The 21,993-nt window shown below is 36.0% G+C and overlaps 3 protein-coding genes and 1 non-coding gene across 5 annotated transcripts; 2 read left to right on the top strand and 2 right to left on the bottom strand.

Annotated features, from left to right (window-relative positions):
* Positions 1–11,214: 11,214 nt before the first annotated feature.
* Positions 11,215–12,036, bottom strand: LOC147929840 (uncharacterized). The gene has a single exon (XM_087480746.1). The coding sequence runs from the start codon at positions 12,034–12,036 to the stop codon at positions 11,215–11,217; it is 822 nt and encodes a 273-aa protein (XP_087336872.1).
* Positions 12,037–14,242: 2,206 nt separating this feature from the next.
* On the top strand, positions 14,243–17,090 carry LOC104737134 (uncharacterized). Of its 2 annotated transcripts, XR_015577390.1 has the most exons (4): positions 14,243–15,342; positions 16,185–16,483; positions 16,596–16,727; positions 16,818–17,090. XR_015577390.1 is itself a non-coding variant. In XM_087480123.1 (3 exons), exons 1-3 carry the CDS (start codon positions 14,464–14,466, stop codon positions 16,920–16,922), a joined length of 1,527 nt encoding a protein of 508 aa, XP_087336249.1. In that variant the 5' UTR covers positions 14,243–14,463; the 3' UTR covers positions 16,923–17,090. The 2 variants fall into 2 exon arrangements, 1 of the variants encoding a protein (XP_087336249.1); XM_087480123.1 differs by having other exon boundaries at positions 16,185–16,727.
* A 3,303-nt stretch (positions 17,091–20,393) lies between these two features.
* Positions 20,394–20,466, bottom strand: TRNAA-AGC (transfer RNA alanine (anticodon AGC)). The gene has a single exon. It is a non-coding gene; the product is annotated as a tRNA-Ala (tRNA).
* Positions 20,467–20,753: 287 nt separating this feature from the next.
* Positions 20,754–21,505, top strand: LOC104737135 (E3 ubiquitin-protein ligase RHA1B). The gene has a single exon (XM_010457241.3). It carries the CDS (start codon positions 20,819–20,821, stop codon positions 21,293–21,295), a length of 477 nt encoding a protein of 158 aa, XP_010455543.2. The 5' UTR covers positions 20,754–20,818; the 3' UTR covers positions 21,296–21,505.
* Positions 21,506–21,993: the final 488 nt, after the last annotated feature.

The raw sequence follows: 21,993 nt of genomic DNA on the forward strand, positions 1-21,993 counted from the left end.
ATTACCCGTCAGTTACTTGATGACTTGAGTTTGAGTGATGATGAGCCATCTGGAAGGTGCATGCAGATCGAAACCATAAGACTATAAGAGGGTATTCATTATTCAGAGGTTGTAAAGGTAGAGGCCCGGTTGAGAGAAGAGAACCCTATCTGACCTTGTTGTTATATTTGTCGCTATGTCTCTAGTTAGTCATGTATAAGTTCATTCAAAGGGACACAATACAGTTTGTATAATGACTAGTACTTTTACACAAGAAGGAGGCAAGGAGCGTTAACGAAGGAATAATGATCACCGAGGGTGGGCAGAGGAAAACCAAGCTAACATTTTCTTAGTCCACTCTAGAATATGTTCAACGAATTCTGCATCTGATCTGCCCAAAAACAAAGCCCATAAAGATTCCAATGTAGATTTATATAAGAAAACAAGGAAAACCAAAAAAATAATATCTTATGTAGATGTAAACGTAAAAGCTGTATCTGAAACAATGGATGATGCATTACTTGTGTTGTGTAGATATAAAGATGTAAACAAAAAAGCTGTATCTGAAACAACTTTTGTATGATTCTTGGTAATAATCATAAGTACGATCCTCGATTCTCGAATCTTGACAAAAAATTTTATCGAGTTCGTCCCTTGACTCTATTCTAATAATATCCTCATCATCATCTGCTAAGACATTGATCCCACTCTTTTGCCAAGCGGCTCTAAGAAAGCTGGAAAACTTGCTCCGCATCTCCTCACCCCGGTAACATATATATATATATATATACTTGATGTTGTGGCACAATCTATTGATGTTAATTACAGTAGAATAGTAGATAGAGAGAAATTAGTCGCAGGGTATAAGTTGCATCTATGAACTCAAATATAAATATGAGGACTCTTTAATTAAGCTATTGTAATTTGTAAATGTTTAGCTATAGGGAGGTGGTGAAGATCTAAGAGAGTGAAGAAATCAGATCTGGCATTGTCTAATCCAAAAAGAAAGGACATTTTTTTTTATATACATATATATATCACTAGCTTTCTCTAGATCTACCAACTATGTAATTCAGATTTAATTCAGGATTACGTACATCTGATGAGGAAACGTTGTCCAGCATTGCTTTAACCTTCTCGACGATTTCATTAACAAAAGTTGCTTGATTGCTTCCAACACAAGACAAAAATATCATTAAGAATGATAACAATGTTGCAACGGTAAAAATATATATGCTAGTTTGATAACATCATTTGCTGTGTGCATGGATCTATTAAGATTTTTGTAACCGATAAGATTTTAATTTCCACATATTAAGAAATTTCGTCACATTGAAAAATAAGAGATTTAGTGTTATAAAAGAGCATAAATCACTAAACTTTCATTGTTAATTAGATTTTTGATTTTCTAAGTACAAGTCGGCGATAAACCTCGATATTAGGCATGACCACAGTTACGGTTATCACGGTTACGGTTTAACAACCATCGGTTACGGTTAAAATTTTTGTTTAACCTTAACCATAACCGTTCAATAAATGGTTACGGTTAAATACGGTTCCGGTTGAAGCGGTTCCGGTTATTTAATAATATGATACGGTTAATATTATTTGATGATATAATATAATTAATATTATTTATTTATAATTAATATTATTTATTTATAATTAATATTATTTATTTATAATTAATATGTTTTTAGTGTACTCATATTTCTATATATCATATAATTCATATTAAATAAATAATTATTAGTATATTTTATTACATTTTTAAAACGGTTACGGTTAACAAATTACGGTTTAACTATGCGGTTAACCAACGGTTTTGATATGGTTACGATTAATTAACGGTTATGGTTAATATAATTTAACCATATATTTGCAGTTAACGGTTACGGTTTCTAACCATTTTATACGGTTACGATCTTATTACGGTTCGGATACGATCCGATTAAAGTCCGAAATACGGCTACGATTTGATTTTGGTCATGCCTACTCGATATGACCCTTTTGTTAACGATATTTCAATATATTAATTTTTGATTCTCCTAGTTTTTTGTGTGTGTGTGTATTCACCATCTTCGGTCATTTCGTTGGTTTAGAGTACTTAGGTTTCATTAAACAACTATATGACTAAATCGTAACGGAGGAACTCAAACTCTCAGCTTACTAGACCATTATAAGCTGGCTAATATTATGGCCACGAATGGCTGCTGGTTTTTAACTGGTTTTTAGATTTTGGATTTTAGCTTTAGATTTTTTTAGTTTTTGATTTTTGGTGTAGATTTTAGTTTTTGCAAAATCTTGAATGGTAACTTGATTAGTTTTTGGTTTTTATGTATAATAATTATTTTAAAAATAGAAAAATAATAATTATAAATTTTTATTAAAAGATAAAAAAAATATAATGATGCAGAAAAAAAACATTGGTTTATTGTATATAGAAAACACATTAATGCAAACTTAAGTAAATTAGAATAAATATATATTAGAAAAAAAAAAAGAAAAAAAAAAGTCACGCTAAAAACCCACAAAATGTGCTTTTAATTAAAGTAGATTTTGGAGAATCTAAAGCCAAAAAGGCAAAAACTGATGCAAAATGAGGTGTCATTCAAGGTCTATGTTTATATGCCTATATATATTGTCCCATCATAGGCAATGCAATATATTTATCCAGTACCTTTAAGCTAAGAACATATATGGTGTTTAGCTATATAAATTTAAATCAAACCTATTATTTTAATATGTCAAGCCCAAGCGAGACGCTACGGAAACCAAAGCTCTCCTCTGCATCCTCCCAAGCTTTCTTATGTATCTGCCTAGCTTTTTTCCGTTCTCGGTGCTCCAACCGCAGTAGATTGTAGTCTAAACTACTTTTCGCTTCCTGAAGTTTTACATGACAAGTCACAATCTCAAAGAAGATAGGACAAGAATCAAGCTTCTTTAGATCCATTTGTTTCTCAATCTCCACCAACTCGTCCAAGCACCAAGTCGACTCCGGATAGTTCTCGGAGAAGATCACAACAGCGATCCTAGAGTTTCTGATAAGCTTCAAAAGATTCTCATCGTAATGGGCTTTTCCCCTAGGTGCGTCCTCATCCGTTACCACGTTGATACCATTCTTTATCAATGCATCTTTGAGAAAGCTGAAGAAGTTATGGCGAAAGTCGCTGCCTCGGAAACTTACGAACACTTGATGCTGCGGTGGAGCTGTGCCCTTCACGGCCAATAGCTTCTCTTTATTCATTCCTTACCCTTGTGTTTACGGTATCACAATAGAAATGGTCTTGACCCTTATTTATAATTAGTTATGTTGAAGATTCAATTTCAAATGCCACAATTATTCATCAATTTTTAATATTGGCTAGAATGAAAGTTGCACGAAAAACTATCACCAATCATGTTTCTTGAACGATCTTGCATCAGTAAACCAATAAGGAAAGGTCAGTTTTTCTTACATTTTAAAAATTAATTTTACAAAGCTATTATGATCTCTAGTTAGGTAAGGTACGCGTAACTGAATTTTCTTACGTATAACATTACATTTGATTAACCTCAATTATAGTCAAATAATAATGATGTGATCAGGGACACTTATATATATATATATATATATATATATATATATATATATATTAGTTACGCTAGCAACAATTTAAAATTTTAGTATAAATTGTATAATACATGTTCAGTTAATTATGGAAACCCTTGTAGGTGCTTGACTTTGACTATGTCTTTCTATGATATACTCGATCGGATATAAATAAACACAGTAAATTCATAAAACAAGCAATACTAGAATTTCTTGGTAACTCACTTGTCGACAAATAGTAAGCAAAAAACAATTTTTGTTTTTCTCAATTTTTTTTAAATGCCAAGGTTTTGAAGCCGCTTAGCATTATTTGAAAGTAAAAACAAAGATGGCTTCGTTTAAAAAAAGAAATTACCAAAAGTACCATGTTTTGTTTTCTAAAATTAAGAAATATAAAAAATACTCCAGTTGAACAAAAAAAAAAAAAAAAATACTCCAGATTTTAGGAGAATTCCCTAAAAGGCTAAAACTTTAGTAAGGGTTCCTATAATACCAGTTAATTCTGATTTTGATTTTATCAAACTAATGTTGATTTAGCTAGATTGATAACTGGTTTGTTTGTTTTTTTCTCTTTTTTTGATCAACTGATTAATTGTGTGTTTCCAGTTTCCTACGGTTAATCAAACAAGCCTAATCGACCGATTGTAACAATGTCGATAGATAAAAAAAACGGCTTATAACCGATTACCCATTTGAGAATCTTAAATCACAAATCAATGCACACTGGTCTTATTGTTATCCTCCAAAAGACTATATATGTCAACCGAAATTTATCAGAAAAGACAGAAAAAAAAACAACCGGCCACATATATGTACTTGTTAAAACAATAGGACTTTTCCTAGTTTGCATACTGATTTATAATAAAAGTTTAACAACAAAATATACTTTTTTATTTCTTAAGCATGCAACTTTCCTTATACAGTATATATTTTTGTTCACCGAGTAGTGTATATCCGCGGTGGTTAAATTATTTACTGGATTGTGTGTTAACATCAACCTTTGATATTTGTTACATGAGCTCGATATGGAATATCTCTAACACTGGGTTAAACACATATTTTGTCATTGCATCGTCGTTGCCTGTAATCTGTCGGCAAAAACATTGAAAAGATAAACACCCGACCGCACAAACGGTCCAATACCATCAAACATCATTACAAAACAATTTTTTTAAATTTATAAATTTGTCATGTAACCAATGTTGCAAGTTGGCATGTGTCCTAACTACTTAACCTGTCAGCGACTCAAGAAACGAAGCAGCTTCCCACTAGCAACACCATAATCCGTGTCTCTCTATACCGCTCCTCTATATAAGCACAAACATTGGAAGATATTTAGATTTAAGGAAAATCTCCAAGCTTCTAAAGGTTACGTGCTGAGAAAGAAACTGGTTCCCTTATAATTTTGCTTACACTATGAATGGGGAACTAGTGAAGGGAGATTCTGGTGTTTCCGTGAAGAGAAGGAGGCAAGGAGATCATTCTGGAGAACTTAGGATGATTCCAAAACGCGGACAGATCAAATCGCGGATCGCTGCAACCGCTTTGCACTCTATTATTTCGGTTTTGTCTAGGTCTAGATGATGATCATCACCAATCCATCATCTTGTATGTTATGTTTAGAGATAAAAAAAAAAATCCGTATGTGTGCTATTTTTTCTTTGCTTTACACAGAACCATATAATCCCATGTGATGATGAGTGTTTGGATCGTGATTATCTTTTAAAAAATCAATTTAGTTATGTCATTTTGAATAAATAGATTCGACAGTCAACAAATAATACAAAGACGTTGAAAAAACATTACAAGATTCGTCGGAAGCACATGTAAATATGATGATATATGTGTATCGATCGGCAGATACAAATGAAGAAATCAGTGTACTCTCTCTGTCCCTCCGACATTAATGTTAGTCATTATCACACATATTAAAACTTTTATTTGTAAATTAGTTTTTAATTATTTTTTTTGAGGGAAAGTGAAAATATAAACCATTAGAAAAATGACATATATGAAAAAACATAAAGTAGAAAAACTATTTTAACTTTTTAATATACAACATCAATTTTTTAGAGACAAAAATAAATCCTAGAACATTAATTTTCTACTAGAAACAGAGACTATTTTATATGATAAAAAAAAAAACATGTTGCTTCCTAGACTCCACACAAACCGCCACTATGTCTACGACAATTGCAATTATTATATTGGGCTTGTTCGTTTGGTTGATGCAGGCAGCTGCGGCTGCGTTTACGTTTTTAACCGTTGAATCAAAGTAACGTTTAAAAATGTTAGACGCATGTTGCAGCGTTTGCCGCAGCGTCTTGACGCATGTACCTGCGGCAAGCAAACGAACAAGTGTACCTGTGTCTGCCGCAGCCGCAGGTACCTGCGTCAGCCAAACGAACAAGCTAATTGTATGCTAAATAAGAAATTTATTGATTTTAAATTGGCTTCTATATATATATATAGAATTAGCAATATACTAAAAAATATTATGTAATATAGAAGGTTCAAATATATTTACATTATTTGAATTAGTAAATCGTTTTGAGTATGCTTGTAATTATCAAAAATAATTTGATTTATATTCTGTTAAATAACATCATTTTTTTTTGGTCAAACCGGTGATTTCAATTGATAATTAAGTGGTACAGACCGGGTGGGATAGAAGAGCCGATTTAGCTATTTCATCAAGTCTTCTATTATTTTTTCTCTTAACAAAATGAAAATTACAGACATCGAAGTCGAAAGATAAAAGGAGGATATCATGTTGAATCCCGTAGAGTTTCTTTGAGAAGGGCTCTGAGTTGAGTGCTTTGATCAGCTGTTGCGAATCTGAAGCAAAAGAGATGTTGTTGAATCCGAGATCGAGGGCGTGCTGGATAGCAGAGAAGAGAGCTAAGGCTTCTGCCATTAGAGGGGAGCTCATGTATTTTGCCAAAGATTGGCCCTGTGTCATCGGATTTGAGAGGCGATTGCGAAAGATCCAACCTAATCCCGCGTCAAGCGAATCAGCTCGCCATGCTGCATCTGAAAAGCATTGGATCGTGGTTGTAGAGTGAGCTGGATTTGGACAGATCTGTTTCAATTGAGAGATCTGCAGATGTGGCTCTTGGGCTGATTTCCATTCACGGGCGTGTTGGACGGCGATGTTGATGGTTTCTGTTCCGTTTAAAGATTTCTGATCAAATATCTTTTTGTTCCTGGTGGTCCATAATCCCCACAGGATCCACGGTGATAGAGGTCCTTGGTTGATTCCCGTCGGAGGAAGACATATCAGATTGTTCGTTGCTTCAACTCTTTATCGCATATTGATAATTAGATCTAGGTTTGGTGAGAGTTTGAAGGGGGCCAGGTTCCACACTTGTTTGGCAAAGGGACAATTGAAGAACAAATGGAAGCATGATTCCTGATCGTTGCAATGGGGGCAGCGAGCCTCCGGATTGATATTCCTCTCCTGGAGATTGTGCCCAGTTGGTAGTGCATTGTTTAGGCTTTTCCAGAGAAGGAATTTAACTTTTGGGGAGCAGCGTAGATTCCACACACAATTGATCTTGTTGAATTCCTTTAGAGTTGCATCTAGAGTAGGGCGGTATCTTAGTCCATTCGATGCTTCATGATATCCTGACTTGGCTGTGTACTCGCCTGACTTAGTAGCTAGCCAGTGGTAACGGTCTGGGGCATCAAAGGTACTAGGCCTAAGAAGGAGGATTTCATCTTCATAGCAAGGTATGGTTTGGCGAATCTTATCATGATCCCAATTCTTCGTGACAGGGCAAATGAGATCCTGCACTTGCATATTTGTGAGTCTCTTGGTGGTGGTCCCATAGGTGTAACTGGTGAAGTCAGAGAAATCCAGGGTTCAAACCATACAGAAGTGTTCGCTCCCGAGCTGATGGCTTTACTCAATTGGGACTTGAGAAGGTCTCTTCCTATGCAAATACCCCTCCAGCCGTGGGAGGCTGTTGTAGCAACTTTACAAGTGAGAAAGTCAGAGGTCTTGCAATATTTACCTAGGAGGGTTCTTGCTAAGAGAGATTCAGGTTTATTCAGGATCCTCCAGCCCACTTTTGCGAGGAGGGCGTTTTTAAAGTTGGTAATGTCTTTAAACCCTATACCCCCGTCTCTCTTTGACCTTGTTAGCTTAGACCAAGCGATCCACGACATTTTCTTTTTGCCATCAGATGAGTCCCACCAGAAGCGGGTCAAAGCAGATTGAATTCTTTTGCATAAGGAATTAGGCAACTTAAAGCAGGACATCGTATAGGTGGGCATGGCTGAGAGGACAGATTTGAGCATGGTGGTCTTGCCAGCTGAAGAGAGGCATTTAGAAGAGAAGCTACGGGAACGTTGCCTGATACGGTCTATGATTTGGTTAAACAGATCACGTTTCTTCCTTCCAAACATCTCAGGTAGGCTTAGGTACTTTCCTAAACCACCTACCTTTTGGATACCTAAAATTCGTTGTGCCTCACCTTTTGTGTCCTCCCCTGTTTTGGAGGAGAAAGTAATTGCCGACTTTGCCTTATTAATCATTTGGCCTGATGCATTCTCGTATTTTTGTAGGATATTCAGCAGGGTTGCACAGCTACGGGCATCAGATTGGCAGAAGAACATATTGTGGTCTGCAAACAGGAGGTGATGAATTCTAGGGCATCCTAGCGCTATTCTCACGCCAGGGAGTCGTCCATCCTGTTGTGTTCTAAGGCAGAGACGCAAAAGAACCTCACCGCAGAGAATAAACAGGTAAGGGGAGAGTGGATCGCCTTGACGGATACCTTTAAGAGGTTGGACTAAACCTTGTTCTGCTCCATTCAAGAGGAAAGTGTATGATACTGTCAATACACAGTGCATAATCCACCTTATCCACCTTTGGTGAAAGCCCATTTCTTGCATAACTGTTTCAAGGAAATCCCACTCTAGTCGATCATAGGCTTTACTCATATCAGTCTTTACAGCCATATAGCATCTTTTTGTGGCTGCTGAAGTCTTTAGATAATGTAGAACCTCGTGTGTTATCAGAACATTGTCTGAAATTGCTCTATTTGGGACAAAGGCTGATTGGTTCTCAGAGATAATATTTTGCAGGATTGGTTGGAGTCGTCTAGACAGCAGCTTAGAAATGATCTTGTAGAAGACGGTGCACAAAGCAATTGGTCGGTCATCTGCCATTTTCTGAGGACTTTGGATTTTTGGGATCAGCCTTATGTGAGTCTTGTTTATGGACTGTTGCAGGTTGGTAGAGGAGAAGAAGGATTGGACCTCCAGAATGATGTTAGTTCCCACCGTACTCTAGTTGGTTTGAAAGAAGCTCACAGAAAAACCATCAGGCCCCGGAGCTTTATCCGGGTGAATAGAGAAGCATGCCCTTTTGATTTCTTCAGGGGAAGGTAAAGCTATTAGAGAGTCATTGACTTCAGGAGATATACACGGTTTGATTGCTTCTTTGACAAGACTGGTTCTTTCACCGGGGAGAGAGGTAAACATCTCTGTGAAGTACTTAGTAATAACCTCTAGGATCTCAGTTTCTTCATGCACCGCAGCTCCTTCAGTGTATTCAATGACCGAGAATTTGTTAATAGTTGTTCTGCTTCTGGTGGTAGCATGAAAGTTTCATGTATTTTAATCTCCAAGAGCTAACCACAACTGACGATTTCTTTGTTTCCAGTAATTCTCTTCAGCTTGATAGGCAGAGAGCAGGGCATTATTAATGGAAGAGATTTCATCTTGGGGCACAGATGTGCTTGTCATTGATGCCTGTAGCTTCTCTTTAAGATATGCGATCAGTTGTCGGCTATTAAGGTGATGAATTTTGGACCAAAGAATGATCTCTGTTCGACACCGCCTGATTTTTTCTTCCACTTCTTCTTGATCATCAAAACTTTAAGCTTCTTGGATAAGTTTAGTTACTTCTGATTTTTCCTTGAGCATGCGGTCGTATCTAAAGATACATTTCTTCCTTCTCTTGGTTAGGTCGAGTTGGGTGATTAGAGGACGGTGATCCGAACCTTCAAAATTTAGGTATTCGCATCAGCTAAATGGGTACTGTTCAGCCCACAATCCATTAGCCATGGCTCGATCTAGTCTGCAGAAAACCAGGTGATCATTTCTCTTCCCTCTCCATGACAAGAAGTTGCCAGAATGGCGGAGGTCAAAAAGATCACATTCTGCCATGAAGGATCTGATATCAACAAAGGTTCCTTCATGTCTCACAGGGCCTCCTTGCTTCTCGGATGCCTCGATGATATCGTTAAAATCTCCTGTCAGGTACCAAGGTTCATTTATGCTCTGTCCTAAGAGGGTTAAAGTGTCCGAGATAAGTTTTCTTTTTGCTCTATCTGGCTCTCCATACACAAATGTGGCAAAGAAATTTTTTCCTTCGGCTTTGATTTTTGTGTCTATAAAATTTGGACAGATTGATATGACTATGACCTCAACCTCTTGTTTCCATAACAGAGCTAGCTAGACCTCCTCCTCCTAGGCTGTGGGGAGACACAAGGTGGTGGGATTGGAGATTTAGACTAGTCAGAGAGTTCAGGACCTTATCATCGGGATTTTTTGTCTCCATGAGGAATATTATTTTTGGCGAGATTTTGGACTGCATCTCGCGGAGTCGTTGGACTGTTATGGGATTCCCCAACCCACAACAGTTCCAACTCAGAACTTTTAAGGAAGAGGAGCGGGTGGATTGTGAAAATCCACCCTTTTCTTAGCTATTGCAGGTATGATAGTTGTTTTTGGGGCCCCTTTGCTTTAAGATGGTTGTGATCTGTTCTCAGAGGTATTAACCTTTTGTTTTGGCAGAGCCTTGGGACCCGAGTTGCTGGTTTCGCCTCGAGCAACAGAAGAGCCTCCCTCTAGTGGTGTTCTTCGTCGAGGTGAGTTATGAGCCAGACATAAGTTGCGCTTACTAGACTTTGCACCATAGAGTCTCAAGGGGCTTTTGTTTTGGGCCTTTTGGAGGGATGGTCGACCCCTTTTCTTCTTTGGAGCTGGTGTTACCCCTTGTGTTATATCAGTCGGAGGGAGGGAGATGATAGGATGATCTTCTGGAGCAGTTTCAGCCGGATTATCAGAGGAGTTCAGGTACGCTTGCTGCGACAAAACAGCTGCCTCTATTATACGGTTTGCAGTATCAGCTGTTAAATCCTTCTCTTCACCTTGCATTACTCTACGTCTCCTTGCAGCACTTTCTGTGGGATCTGCACAGTTTATGTATTGGACCGTGACTTCTCTTAACTCCCCTAGAACCTCTTCTGTTGTCGGTATCGGAGGGGGTGGAGGTGGAGTCACCTCTGCTGAAGAGATAGTTTGTTCAAGAGGTGGCCACCTTGATCTTGAAGTTTCTGAGTTTTCTGGTCTTGGAGAAGGCTTCTCTCACCATACCCTGGGTGATCTTCTGGTGTCATCCTCACGACTGTGATAGGACCTAGTAGACAGCTCCCTGTAATCGCTTGATGATCTTGGTAGTCTAGGCCTACCAGAGGTTGATCTGTGTCCAAGATATTCGATATCCGATTGGCGATGGTGATTGTACCATTCCTCATCCAGTTTTCTTTTCCTTGATTGGAGGGACTCCTGAGGGGGGGGGGAGTGAGAGGGTCTAGGGGTCCTATTGATTCCACTTCTGTGGTAGTGGCTCAGTGTTTGCGAAGAGAGTTCTCTTCTTTGTTCTGAGTAGTGGGATATGTCTTTTGGAGGTAAAAATTTGTCCGCTGGAATATAGTAGTTTCATTTTTCCACTCTCTGTTCCCGTGGTATCTCAGAGATAGAGATGTATCTTTTGCCCCTTGTTCCGCAATGAAACCAGGGCAGTTTTTCTTCTCATGTGATAGCCTGAAGCAGTAGGAGCAATGGTTCTTCAGATTGTTATAGTCAAGTGATATGAGCGATTCATTGCCATCTGGGAACTCAACAATTGTTTCCATGGTTAGGGGTAGGAGACCATTTAGCATGACCTTGAGTTTGACTGATGAAGATGTAATCTCCATGTCGAGGATTCCCCCTAGAGCTTCTCCGATTAGGTTAAGCATAGCTGGCTGCCAGAAATGTTTTGGGAGCCCTTGTACCTCTATCCAGAAAGGGATCTGTGAAGCGAATGATTCTGAGATGATTGGTTCCCATCTTTGTAAGATAACCATCCATTGGTCATAATGATATGGTCTATTGTCGAGTACTTTTTGAAGGTTCTCCTCGAGTTCAAAAGTAAACTGGAAGTAGCCTTTTCCTAGATCTGAGCCTGAGGCTTTGCCTTTTAAGTTCCACCGGTTTGAGAGAAAAGGAAACAGGGTCCAGAGCCGTTGGCTTGAAGGGTTTATGAGCCTTCCCATCAGGGTGAGGGTATTAGCTGCGATGAGTTCTGTTGTATCCAGCTCTGGGGCTTTTAGACGTTTGGGTTGGGGAGGGGAGAAGCCTAAGTCCACTCCTTTGCCTTTCAAGTGGTAGGGGATTCTCCGGTCCATGATAGCCAGGGTTCTCAGGTAAAGCGGGTGGTGCGAGGGACGGTAAGGGTTACTCACCAGGAGATGAGATTTTTCAACAATCAGAGTAAGGTTTAAAACAGAGTTAAAAGAACGAAAGGGAGCAGGGGATCAATGAGGGGGAGAAAACATCCATACGAGAGATTTAGAGTTGGAGAATTACGCTTATTCATGGAGAAACATCTTTGGAGATGGAATTCCGATGAAATGCGGAGGAGGGTTGCCGGAGGTGAGTGAATATCCAACGGTAGGCAGTAGTCTCACGTAACGGACCGCGGGATAAAACTTCTTCTAGTATAGAATAGTAGGTGAGATCCGGTTTTTTGAAAAAGCCATACTTCTTTCGGTTGACCTAGGGACTCTTGCCTGGGAGCTTTTTTCCTTTTGCTCTTTGTTAAATCGCATCATATCTTAAAAAATACACTATAGACTAAAAATCTCTCCCTATAAATTAATATTAAAATTAATCTATCCATTTAATAAAACTAAATGGAGTAGAAGTTTAGAAAAGAAAGAAAATAGAAAGTTAGTTCACTAGTTTAGTGGACTACTTAGATTATTCCACTAATTTCGTCAATAATTGAACAATTTAACATAATTTAACTATGAATCATTTTTAGTTAGAAAACAATTATGGATTTATGTTTTAATATGAACGAACTGAAAAATTACCATTTTTATTTTAGAAAGAAGAAGAAAAATATTTGGTGGCGAAAAGAAATAATTTTTGTGTGATTTTGGAAATAATGTGTAACATATAAAATTGACAAATTATATTGAGCATGTTGTTTGTAAAAACACAATGTATTACAAAAAAAAAACATGTTTATGATATAAATTAAATTGCTTAACATATAAAATTTAAAGTTTATGTTATCCCACGTAGTAGAGATTGACTATAAATCGAGTCTTGTTGATTCAATTATGATAAAAAAAAATGTTTATACATAAAATACTTTAAAATCTAACAAATAACATGTTCTTTTAAAATGTTTATATATTATATTCTTTAATTTAATATAACATATTTTATAACAAATAACATGTACTTTTAAAGTCATACGAAAACTTATCTCGTTTTCCTCTTAACCAGAAAACCGTATTTTTTGTATCTTGTTTCTTTAAAATGATGATTTTGGCCCCGATTGGTAATGGCTGTTACTTTTGGCTGTAGAGACTTTGATTTTAAAATTTTAGCTGTAGAGAATTTTGCTGTAGATGATTTGACTGTAAAAACTTTAACTGTTAAAATATAATTGTTTACTAGCAACTTTTAAAGCTGTAGCTGTTTTTATATTATTATTATATATTAATAATACAATTTAATAAATAGAAATTATACTAGAATTTAATTTATATACCAATTTAATAACAAGAATAAATTTTATTAATGATAAATTAAAAATTTTAAAAATGTAAGTCAATCAAATATGTGATTTTTTTGTTTGAAAACTCTGTTTTTCTTTTGTTTTTGGTGATTAATTTTCATTGATTTTAATTGTTTTGTATGTTTTTTTTTAATTTAGTAGTTATATACTTATATGAGTAGTCAAAAATCTATTAAATATTAATCAATACATTGTTTTGAATGTTACTCTCTTATTAATGATGAATTTCATAAACTTTTTTACACTATTATTAATGATGATGATGAAAAAAGAAAAATTATTATTGAAATGGATCTTAAAAGAAAAAAAAAATGTGAATTATTAATTTATAAAAATATAATATGTAAAATATATATACAAATACTTTGGAGAGCTTTTAAATATAATGGGAGAAAAAAATTATAATTGTTTAGTTTTTAATCATGGTTTTGACTCTTTAAAAAAATGAGAAAACAAGAAAGAAAAAAAAAGAAGTGATTTTCAAAACTTAAAAAAAAGCAATAAAAATCTGATTGGCTAAAAACAGCTGTAAATAATTTAAATAATTTTAAAGCGTTAAAAGTCTCTTACGAGGGCCTTTATCAATTTACTCTTTTTGGAAGTGAATCCATTTTCCACAAAAAAATATATATACTCATTTTGTTAATTTACTTAAGATTTCTGAGTTATTTTGTATATTGACAAAATTTTATATGGTCTGGTAAATGACGTAATCAGAGCAAATCTCGACACGTAGATCATTCAGTATGACCCACGACGGAAGCTGAGGGAACAGTCAGACGTCCCACACAAAGTTGAAATAATTTGGTTCTTCTCATTTGGTTTCTTTCTTCTACTTTTATAGTGTGAGAGCATTAGCTTAGTACTCTCTCTCTCTCTATCCAGAAAAAAAGAACAAAAACAAAAGCAAAAAACTCATAAATTTTTATTTTTATTTTCAGACAAACCCCATCAGTTTTTGTTTTTCTACAGTTAACGGTTTGGTTTTTTTCACAAATTCATATTTCTATATCCACTGTTTATGAAAGGAAACCAAAAGGACTCATCGGAGAAACCCAAATGGGATCGGAGCTCATCGAATATATCCATGACCCGACCCGGTCGTTTAATAATCTGGTTCATCCTCTTCATCTCCGTCACTTACATCATCTACACTCTCAAGATCGTCTCCACTTCACAACCTTGCGAAGATCTAACCTCCTCCGACTCAATCCTCCACCATCAAAGACGACCCGAGAAAAAAGCAGTCACGGTTCCGGTTACGGCGGTGGAGCCTGAACCGACCGATCTAAACCATGTTGTTTTCGGGATTGCTGCGTCGTCGAAGCTATGGAAACATAGGAAAGAGTACATCAAGATTTGGTTTAAACCAAAGAAGATGAGAGGCTACGTGTGGTTAGACAAAGAGGTAAAGATTAAATCCGACGCCGGAGATCAAGAAAACCTCCCGCCGGTGAGAATCTCCGGTAACACGTCGTCGTTTCCTTACACTAACAAGAAAGGACACCGATCAGCGATTCGGATCTCGAGGATCGTTTCGGAGACGCTGATGAATCTTGATTCTGTTTCGAAGAAGAACGTGAGGTGGTTCGTGATGGGTGATGACGATACCGTGTTTGTTACGGATAATCTGATTAGGGTTTTGAGGAAGTATGATCACGAGCAGATGTATTATATTGGGAGCTTGTCGGAATCTCATTTGCAGAACATTTTTTTCTCTTATGGGATGGCTTATGGTGGTGGAGGTTTTGCTATTAGTTATCCTTTGGCTGTGGCTTTGAGTAAGATGCAAGATCGGTGTATTCAGAGGTATCCGGCTTTGTATGGTTCTGATGATCGGATGCAAGCTTGTATGGCTGAGCTTGGTGTTCCATTAACTAAGGAGATTGGTTTCCATCAAGTAAGTAGTTTTTGATTTTGGTCTTGTTGATTTTGTGAAAATGGGTATTGCTTAGATTGCTTTGAGTCCAAATGGGGATTGCTTAGATTGGTTTGATTCCAAATGAGTTTGGCTTAACAAAATTAGAAAAACTAGTGAAATCGGCAAATTCGATGATTGGTGTGTATAATTTGACATTAATGGTACGTGTAGCTTAAAGTTTGGTATGATTTATTAGTTCAAGATTAGAGATTAGTGACAATGGATTTGTTAAAACTTGTTTAACGTTTTTAAATGAGATCTTGAGAGGTAAGTTTAACAGATTAAGGTAAATGCTTTCTGCACAAATTTTAGACTGTTTAATGATTTCACATCCGTTTCAATAATAAATTTTTTGGTAGGTGTGTGAATCTTTATGGCATTTGAATTCATTAACATAATACTTGACATTAAATACTTAATTTATGGAGATCCGAGTTTTGTGTCGCTGTCGCACTACTAATTTGCTAACCCATTTTAAAACAGCCGACCAAAAAGAAACCATTGGAAATAACAAACAACAAGCTTCGTTATATCATTTGATTAAAAGAAGAAACGTGAATTGCTCTAAGCTTTGGTTGATGTTCATTAGTAGTTTATTTCAAACGAATTAAATAGTGATTAAAGCAGAATAATTCGAACACGTGGCGCTTGAGCAGGTAACCGTAGGTAGATTCCTAGATGTCGGAATAAGACCCGTGTGTCAGTTTCAACCTTTAAAGGTCTTCTTAAAGACGTGTGACTCTCTTTTTCACTCTACGCGCAACGTAGCACGTGAAGCCTACGGTTTTATTAATTCAGTTTTTTTTGTTTTCCTTTTGTAGTACGATGTTCATGGGAACCTCTTTGGCCTCCTAGCAGCCCATCCGGTAACACCGTTTGTATCAATGCACCATCTTGATGTGGTGGAACCGATTTTTCCAAACATGACTCGCGTTCGCGCCATCAAGAAACTAACTACACCGATAAAAATTGATTCAGCTGGGATTCTCCAGCAATCAATATGCTATGACAAGTACAAAAGCTGGACGATTTCGGTCTCATGGGGATATACGGTCCAGGTGTTCCGCGGATCCTTTTCTCCTCGCGAAATGGAAATGCCTTCTAGAACTTTCTTGAATTGGTACAAAAAAGCGGATTACACCGCCTATGCATTCAATACTAGGCCCGTGAGTCGCAATTCTTGCCAAACACCGTTTGTTTTTTACATGTCAAATGTGAAATTCGACCCGCAGTTGAACACGACGGTTAGCGAATACACGAGGCATCAAGTTCGGCATCCGGCTTGCCGCTGGGATATGGCTAACCCGGAGGAGATCAACACTATAGTCGTTTATAAAAAACCGGATCCTCACCTATGGAATAGGGTAAGTGAAAGATTTAATTTTTAAAGATGTGAAGCTTTTTTCATTACATTAATATGTTAATTCTAATTGATTGTTGTTTTTCTTGGGCAGTCACCGAGAAAAAATTGTTGCAGAGTATTACAAACAAAGAGGAATAATACATTATGGATAAATGTTGGTGTATGTAGAGCAGGTGAAGTCACTGAAGTTAAGTGATATCAATTTTTGTAATAAATTTTTTTTTTAAAGAGACAAAAAAATATATTAGAGGTGTCAGAAAAATATATATTAGAGGTAACACCTTGTTAGGCCTTTTAATCCTGGTTTTGCCGGCTAATTATTTAAATTTTGCTCCGTATTTATATTTTGTTTATGCGTTTCAAATATCATTTTTTCCATTATTCTTCCGTATTAAGAAAGAAAAATATTAAGTAGTGTAGAATTTATTTATCTCAAAAACAGGTTTACTAGAGACACTTTCTTCTCTTGAAAATTTTCTTGAACCATGACATGAGTTCTCTCATTAGTAAGCGTTGGATGACTCTTATACTTCAAATTTCCAAATACTAACTATGTAGTGATTACTAGGTCATAACTTAATTTCAAGTTTCAAGTTTGTTGTAAATAACTTAATTTTAAATTGAAGCTGGTCCGGGTCACGGACTCACTTGTGTAGAGTAAGTAACTAGAGTTGGTTTAGGGGTTTGGGTCACATGTGTGGAGTGTGGACTCTAAATGATCTGGGTTGAAGTCACTGCGACCCATTTCAAAATTTTTGCTCTTTTAAGTAAAACATAAAGATCAGTGATGCTACGTTAAGACGGAGGATAATCAAGTATTTGGAACCATTTTTAGTTAAGAATACTGTAACGGTTGCTTTATGGGGATATGTTCAAAGATACGAAAGGTTTTGTTCGATTGATAACAACATTTGTGGTTAACCTTGGCAATGAAACCCTTCATCTTGTGACTGCGGAATCTGATTTTGGGGTTTTTAGTCGCGGAAAGACAGAATCTGGTGTTGGATCCAAGTGAAGAACGAGGAGACATGATTCAACTTACTTGTTTTTGTTGGTTTGTTTGCCACACAGATTTGTATATATAGCATTCTTATCTTATGAAGAACCCAGCATTGACGTATAAAACAGTCTCACGTTACAATGTAAAAGTTGTTGTATATATTCATTATGTGAACTAGATTAGTTCAAATTACAAAACAAGGAATGGTGGAGAAAACTTTTTAATATCAATGTACATTCAGTGTTCGATTCAGTTACTTAATCAAAGCTATATGAATTCGTATTTTCTTAAACAATTAGTTCCTTGGTTCCTTAGACTAAACACATCATCGTGTCAAATGATCACTATGCAAATAGATTCATTAACAATTAACAAATATGCACCCAACTCACAAGAAATTCGAACCAGACATAAATAAATAATCTAAAAGGAGGTTTCATATTCCCTTTGTTTTTACCTTTTATAACAATTTGTAAAAATTTTCCCAAAAAAACAATTTGTAAAACAATAGTAGTTTTTGAGAAACTTTCTAGTTGAAAACAATTTTGAGAATTTTTTTTGAGAAACAATTTGATATAAAAAAATAATAATAATTTGTAAAAAAAATTTCTCAAAGTCGTTTTAGGCCTTCGCGACCAAGTTGAGTCATTTAGATGAAAACGTTTTGAAAGTCAATCTGACAAAAAAAAAACTTTGTGTTAGTGTTGGTTGTTTTTTGGGCCATTGATAGCCATCTTAGTAGCTCAAGTCTCTATTTTCCACTTATTTTGGAACATTAGAGACTCTCAGCAAACCATAACAGATATATGTTAGGAGTTTTTCGCTCCTTTTTAATTGAAAAGAAAAAAAAAGATAAATCCAATCATATAGGAGACTTAATGCATCTAGAAGCACTAGAATTGCTTGAATCAAGATCCATCACTTACCAAACATTAGAGTTTAATACCTCATCATATGTCAGATCACCTGGTAATGTTGCAATAACATAAAGTCAGCAAAATGTAATCAGTTGACGTTAATATCTCAACAATAAGCTAAGAATTTCACTCAATACAATAATTAATTTATTCTCATAGATACATACAACAACCAACAATCATTATAATCCATCAATCAACCTGAAGAAGAATTGCTTGTAATTCTTATTGCTTTAAGAGATCAATCTACTTCAAACCTGTAAACTTCAACAACAATATTATCCTCTACAATCCCTTTTTTGCTGAGGTATGTGCCTCAAAAACATGGTAAAAATACATCTCATTTCCTTTTGTAACACTACTATTAATATTACCTCATTGCCTTGTGTAAGGACAAGCATCAAAATTTCTTACCAACCATCTATTTTTTTTTTATAGACTCTTAAAAATCTAAATCAGCGCCGAGGCATTTGAATAGGCAACATGGGACAGAGTTTCTCACTCACGCAATCACGCACCACTATCATTTTATTTCTGATTTATATCTCATCATAAGAGAAGTCTTAAAACCGATCAAGCCGAGGCATTTGAATAGGCAACACGAGACTCGCAAAGAGGTAATTTAAATTACCTTATTTCATGCACTACCATCAATCTACGTATTCTGGTTTATAGACTCATCATAACAAGAGTCTTGAAACCAACTCGAGGCATTTGAATAGGCAACACGGACATAGTTTCTCACTCACGCACCACCATCATTCCATTTCTGATTTACAGACTCATCGTAAAAAGAGTCTTAAAACCGAGCTGAGGCATTTAAATAGGCAACACACGACTGGTAAAGAGGTAATTTAAATTACCTCGTATCATGCACTATAATCATCTACTCTCATTCACGCACCATAATTAGAATAGACAACTCGGGATATACTTGCCTCTCACGCACTAGCATTATAATAAATAACATGGGATAACACACCACCAACATGTACCCATTTCATAGTCATAAACTCATCATAAGAAGAACATAAAACTGAGCTGTGGCATTTTTATAGATGAACACTTCTAACATTAATGTGATAAACAAGCAGATGATAAACAAAAAAATTTGTGACACTCAAGAGAATAGCAAATTCATGTCTCAACGTATTGATCACCAAAACGAAAACAAGAATCTTAAAAATAATCATAACTTGAACCAGAAAACATTTTTACAGGATTTTATGTAATGAAATACTTATGATTCACAATTTAAGCACGAAAATAGAAAACAATCAATGATGAATGCATACATGCTAAACTATAGCTAAGTAGAGACGCATCACCAAATCTAACCTTTTCCATTTGAATTGCTCCCCCAGTTTCAAGTGTTACATGGTCCAACGGTAGCCTGTTTACATGTAAAATCACAAAGATCATTAGAGTACTGAGCCATCTCAGAAAGTTAAATTAGTTGAATCGACATTTAGTTAGTAGAAGAGAAAGTTTATCTCTCTCTATGAAGATTGTTCCGATTTGAACAGATTTAAGAAGTTTGATTCGGTTTGGTTGACATTAAAATATTTGTAGCCAAAATTGAACCGAATATAAAACTTATATTTTGTTTATTGGGAGAAATTAAATTTTGTTTTTAGTTGTAATTTTGGTAACTCAAAATGCTTTTCTTTTGATAAACCAATGGATTCAGAATATTAAAGGGAACAAACATAAAATGACAAAAATAAAGATAAACACAACAAAAATGAAATGGAGATGCGGGGTATCGATCCCCGTACCTCTCGCATGCTAAGCGAGCGCTCTACCATCTGAGCTACATCCCCAATTGTTACATAGCTTAATTTAAAGAAAATATATTTAAAGAAAATATATAGCTTTTACCCTTGGGACTTTAGAACTTTCGACGGTTCGGTGAAGAATCATTTCTATTGATTCACGTTCATGCATACTAATGAAAGAACTTATCAGAGAAAAGTAATTATATGTTATACAATCAATTGACCCACCATTGATTAATCAAATATCTTCAGCCACCGGATTAAATTATATATATTACGCTTTAAAGTTTAAACACAATCATACTTGTCTCTTGTTATTCTTATTCCCACACCTCAAGCTTCGTCTCTCTCTCTCTCTCTCTCTCTCTCTCTCTCTCTCTCTCTCTGACTCATAGTCATGGGTGTTGTTCTAATAGGTTTCAAGGATTTTCAGATACCAGGGTACGTACTAAAGGCACTTTACGTCATTGGTTTCATCAGAGACATCGTCGATGCTCTTTGCCCTTACATCGTTCTACCTAGTTTTCTATACCACGATACCTCTCACCGCGACCCGACCAGACACACGCTCTCGAAGTCAGCGAGTCTTGCCGACGAGTTTGTCCCCGTGGTTCGTATCTCGGATCTTTTGACCGTTCCGGATGATTGTTGTACGGTGTGTTTAGCTGATTTCAAGTCTTACGATAAGGTTAGGAAGCTTCCGAAGTGTGGACACGTGTTCCACCATCGTTGTTTAGACCGTTGGGTAGTTGACTGTTGCAAGATGACGTGTCCGATTTGTCGTAACCGGTTCTTGCCGAAGGCGAATTACACGGAGATGTATTCGGATTCTGATTCGGTTTGGTTCAGTGGTGAAGTGGAAAGTATCAATTAATGGTGGTTTTGTTTGCATGTGTTTGAGTATAATTTATGTAGCTCACAATCATTTTTCCTATATATAATCTGATGAATATTCTAAGGTTTTTTTTTTAAAAAACATAGAATATAACTTCTTAATATCCGATGAATATTCTAAGTTCTGGATTAAATTTTAAATATGTCTCCTTCAAATTTGAAAAATGATAAGACATCAAATTTTGGTCTATTGAGTTATGTTATAAATCCGGGCTCCGATATATCAGAGCTCTACACAAGACATAGTTCTTGAAACAAAAATCAATCAGTATCTATGTTCCTTTTCGTCTCTACCATATGTATATACATGTACTTAATAAATCACACAAAATCCAAATAAACACTATACAGTTGTGTGATACACAGAAAGTATAGATTGTGATTTGCTCCGTTATAAACATATATATATATATAATATACCACTATTCTATTATTTGTTTTGTTTTGAATTATTATGTGTGTATATATATATATATATATATGACTGGATCGAATCAAATCTAACGAATATAATGTATACATATATGTCCTACGTACTCAAATAGCTAAATGAAGTTAAACCGTATTCCTAGTCAGTGCCGGGTTAATTAGTACATGTGCTGACTGCTGAGGGTAGTAGGACACAACGTCCAAATGGTATATGTAAAGTTTGAGCCGACACTACATAAAAAATGGTCA

This window comes from Camelina sativa, chromosome 13 (genome assembly GCF_030686135.1).
Source record: "Camelina sativa cultivar CO46 ecotype springtype chromosome 13, ASM3068613v1".
NCBI classification, from domain to species: domain Eukaryota; kingdom Viridiplantae; phylum Streptophyta; class Magnoliopsida; order Brassicales; family Brassicaceae; genus Camelina; species Camelina sativa.

Coding starts and splice junctions, on each gene's coding strand:
- LOC104737134 (XM_087480123.1), top strand. CDS start 14,464: ATGAAAGGAAACCAAAAGGACTCATCGGAGAAACCCAAATGGGATCGG. Junction 15,343..16,184: donor AGGAGATTGGTTTCCATCAA/GTAAGTAGTTTT, acceptor TTCCTTTTGTAG/TACGATGTTCATGGGAACCT. Junction 16,728..16,817: donor ATCCTCACCTATGGAATAGG/GTAAGTGAAAGA, acceptor TTTCTTGGGCAG/TCACCGAGAAAAAATTGTTG.
- LOC147929840 (XM_087480746.1), bottom strand. CDS start 12,036: ATGGACCGGAGAATCCCCTACCACTTGAAAGGCAAAGGAGTGGACTTA.
- LOC104737135 (XM_010457241.3), top strand. CDS start 20,819: ATGGGTGTTGTTCTAATAGGTTTCAAGGATTTTCAGATACCAGGGTAC.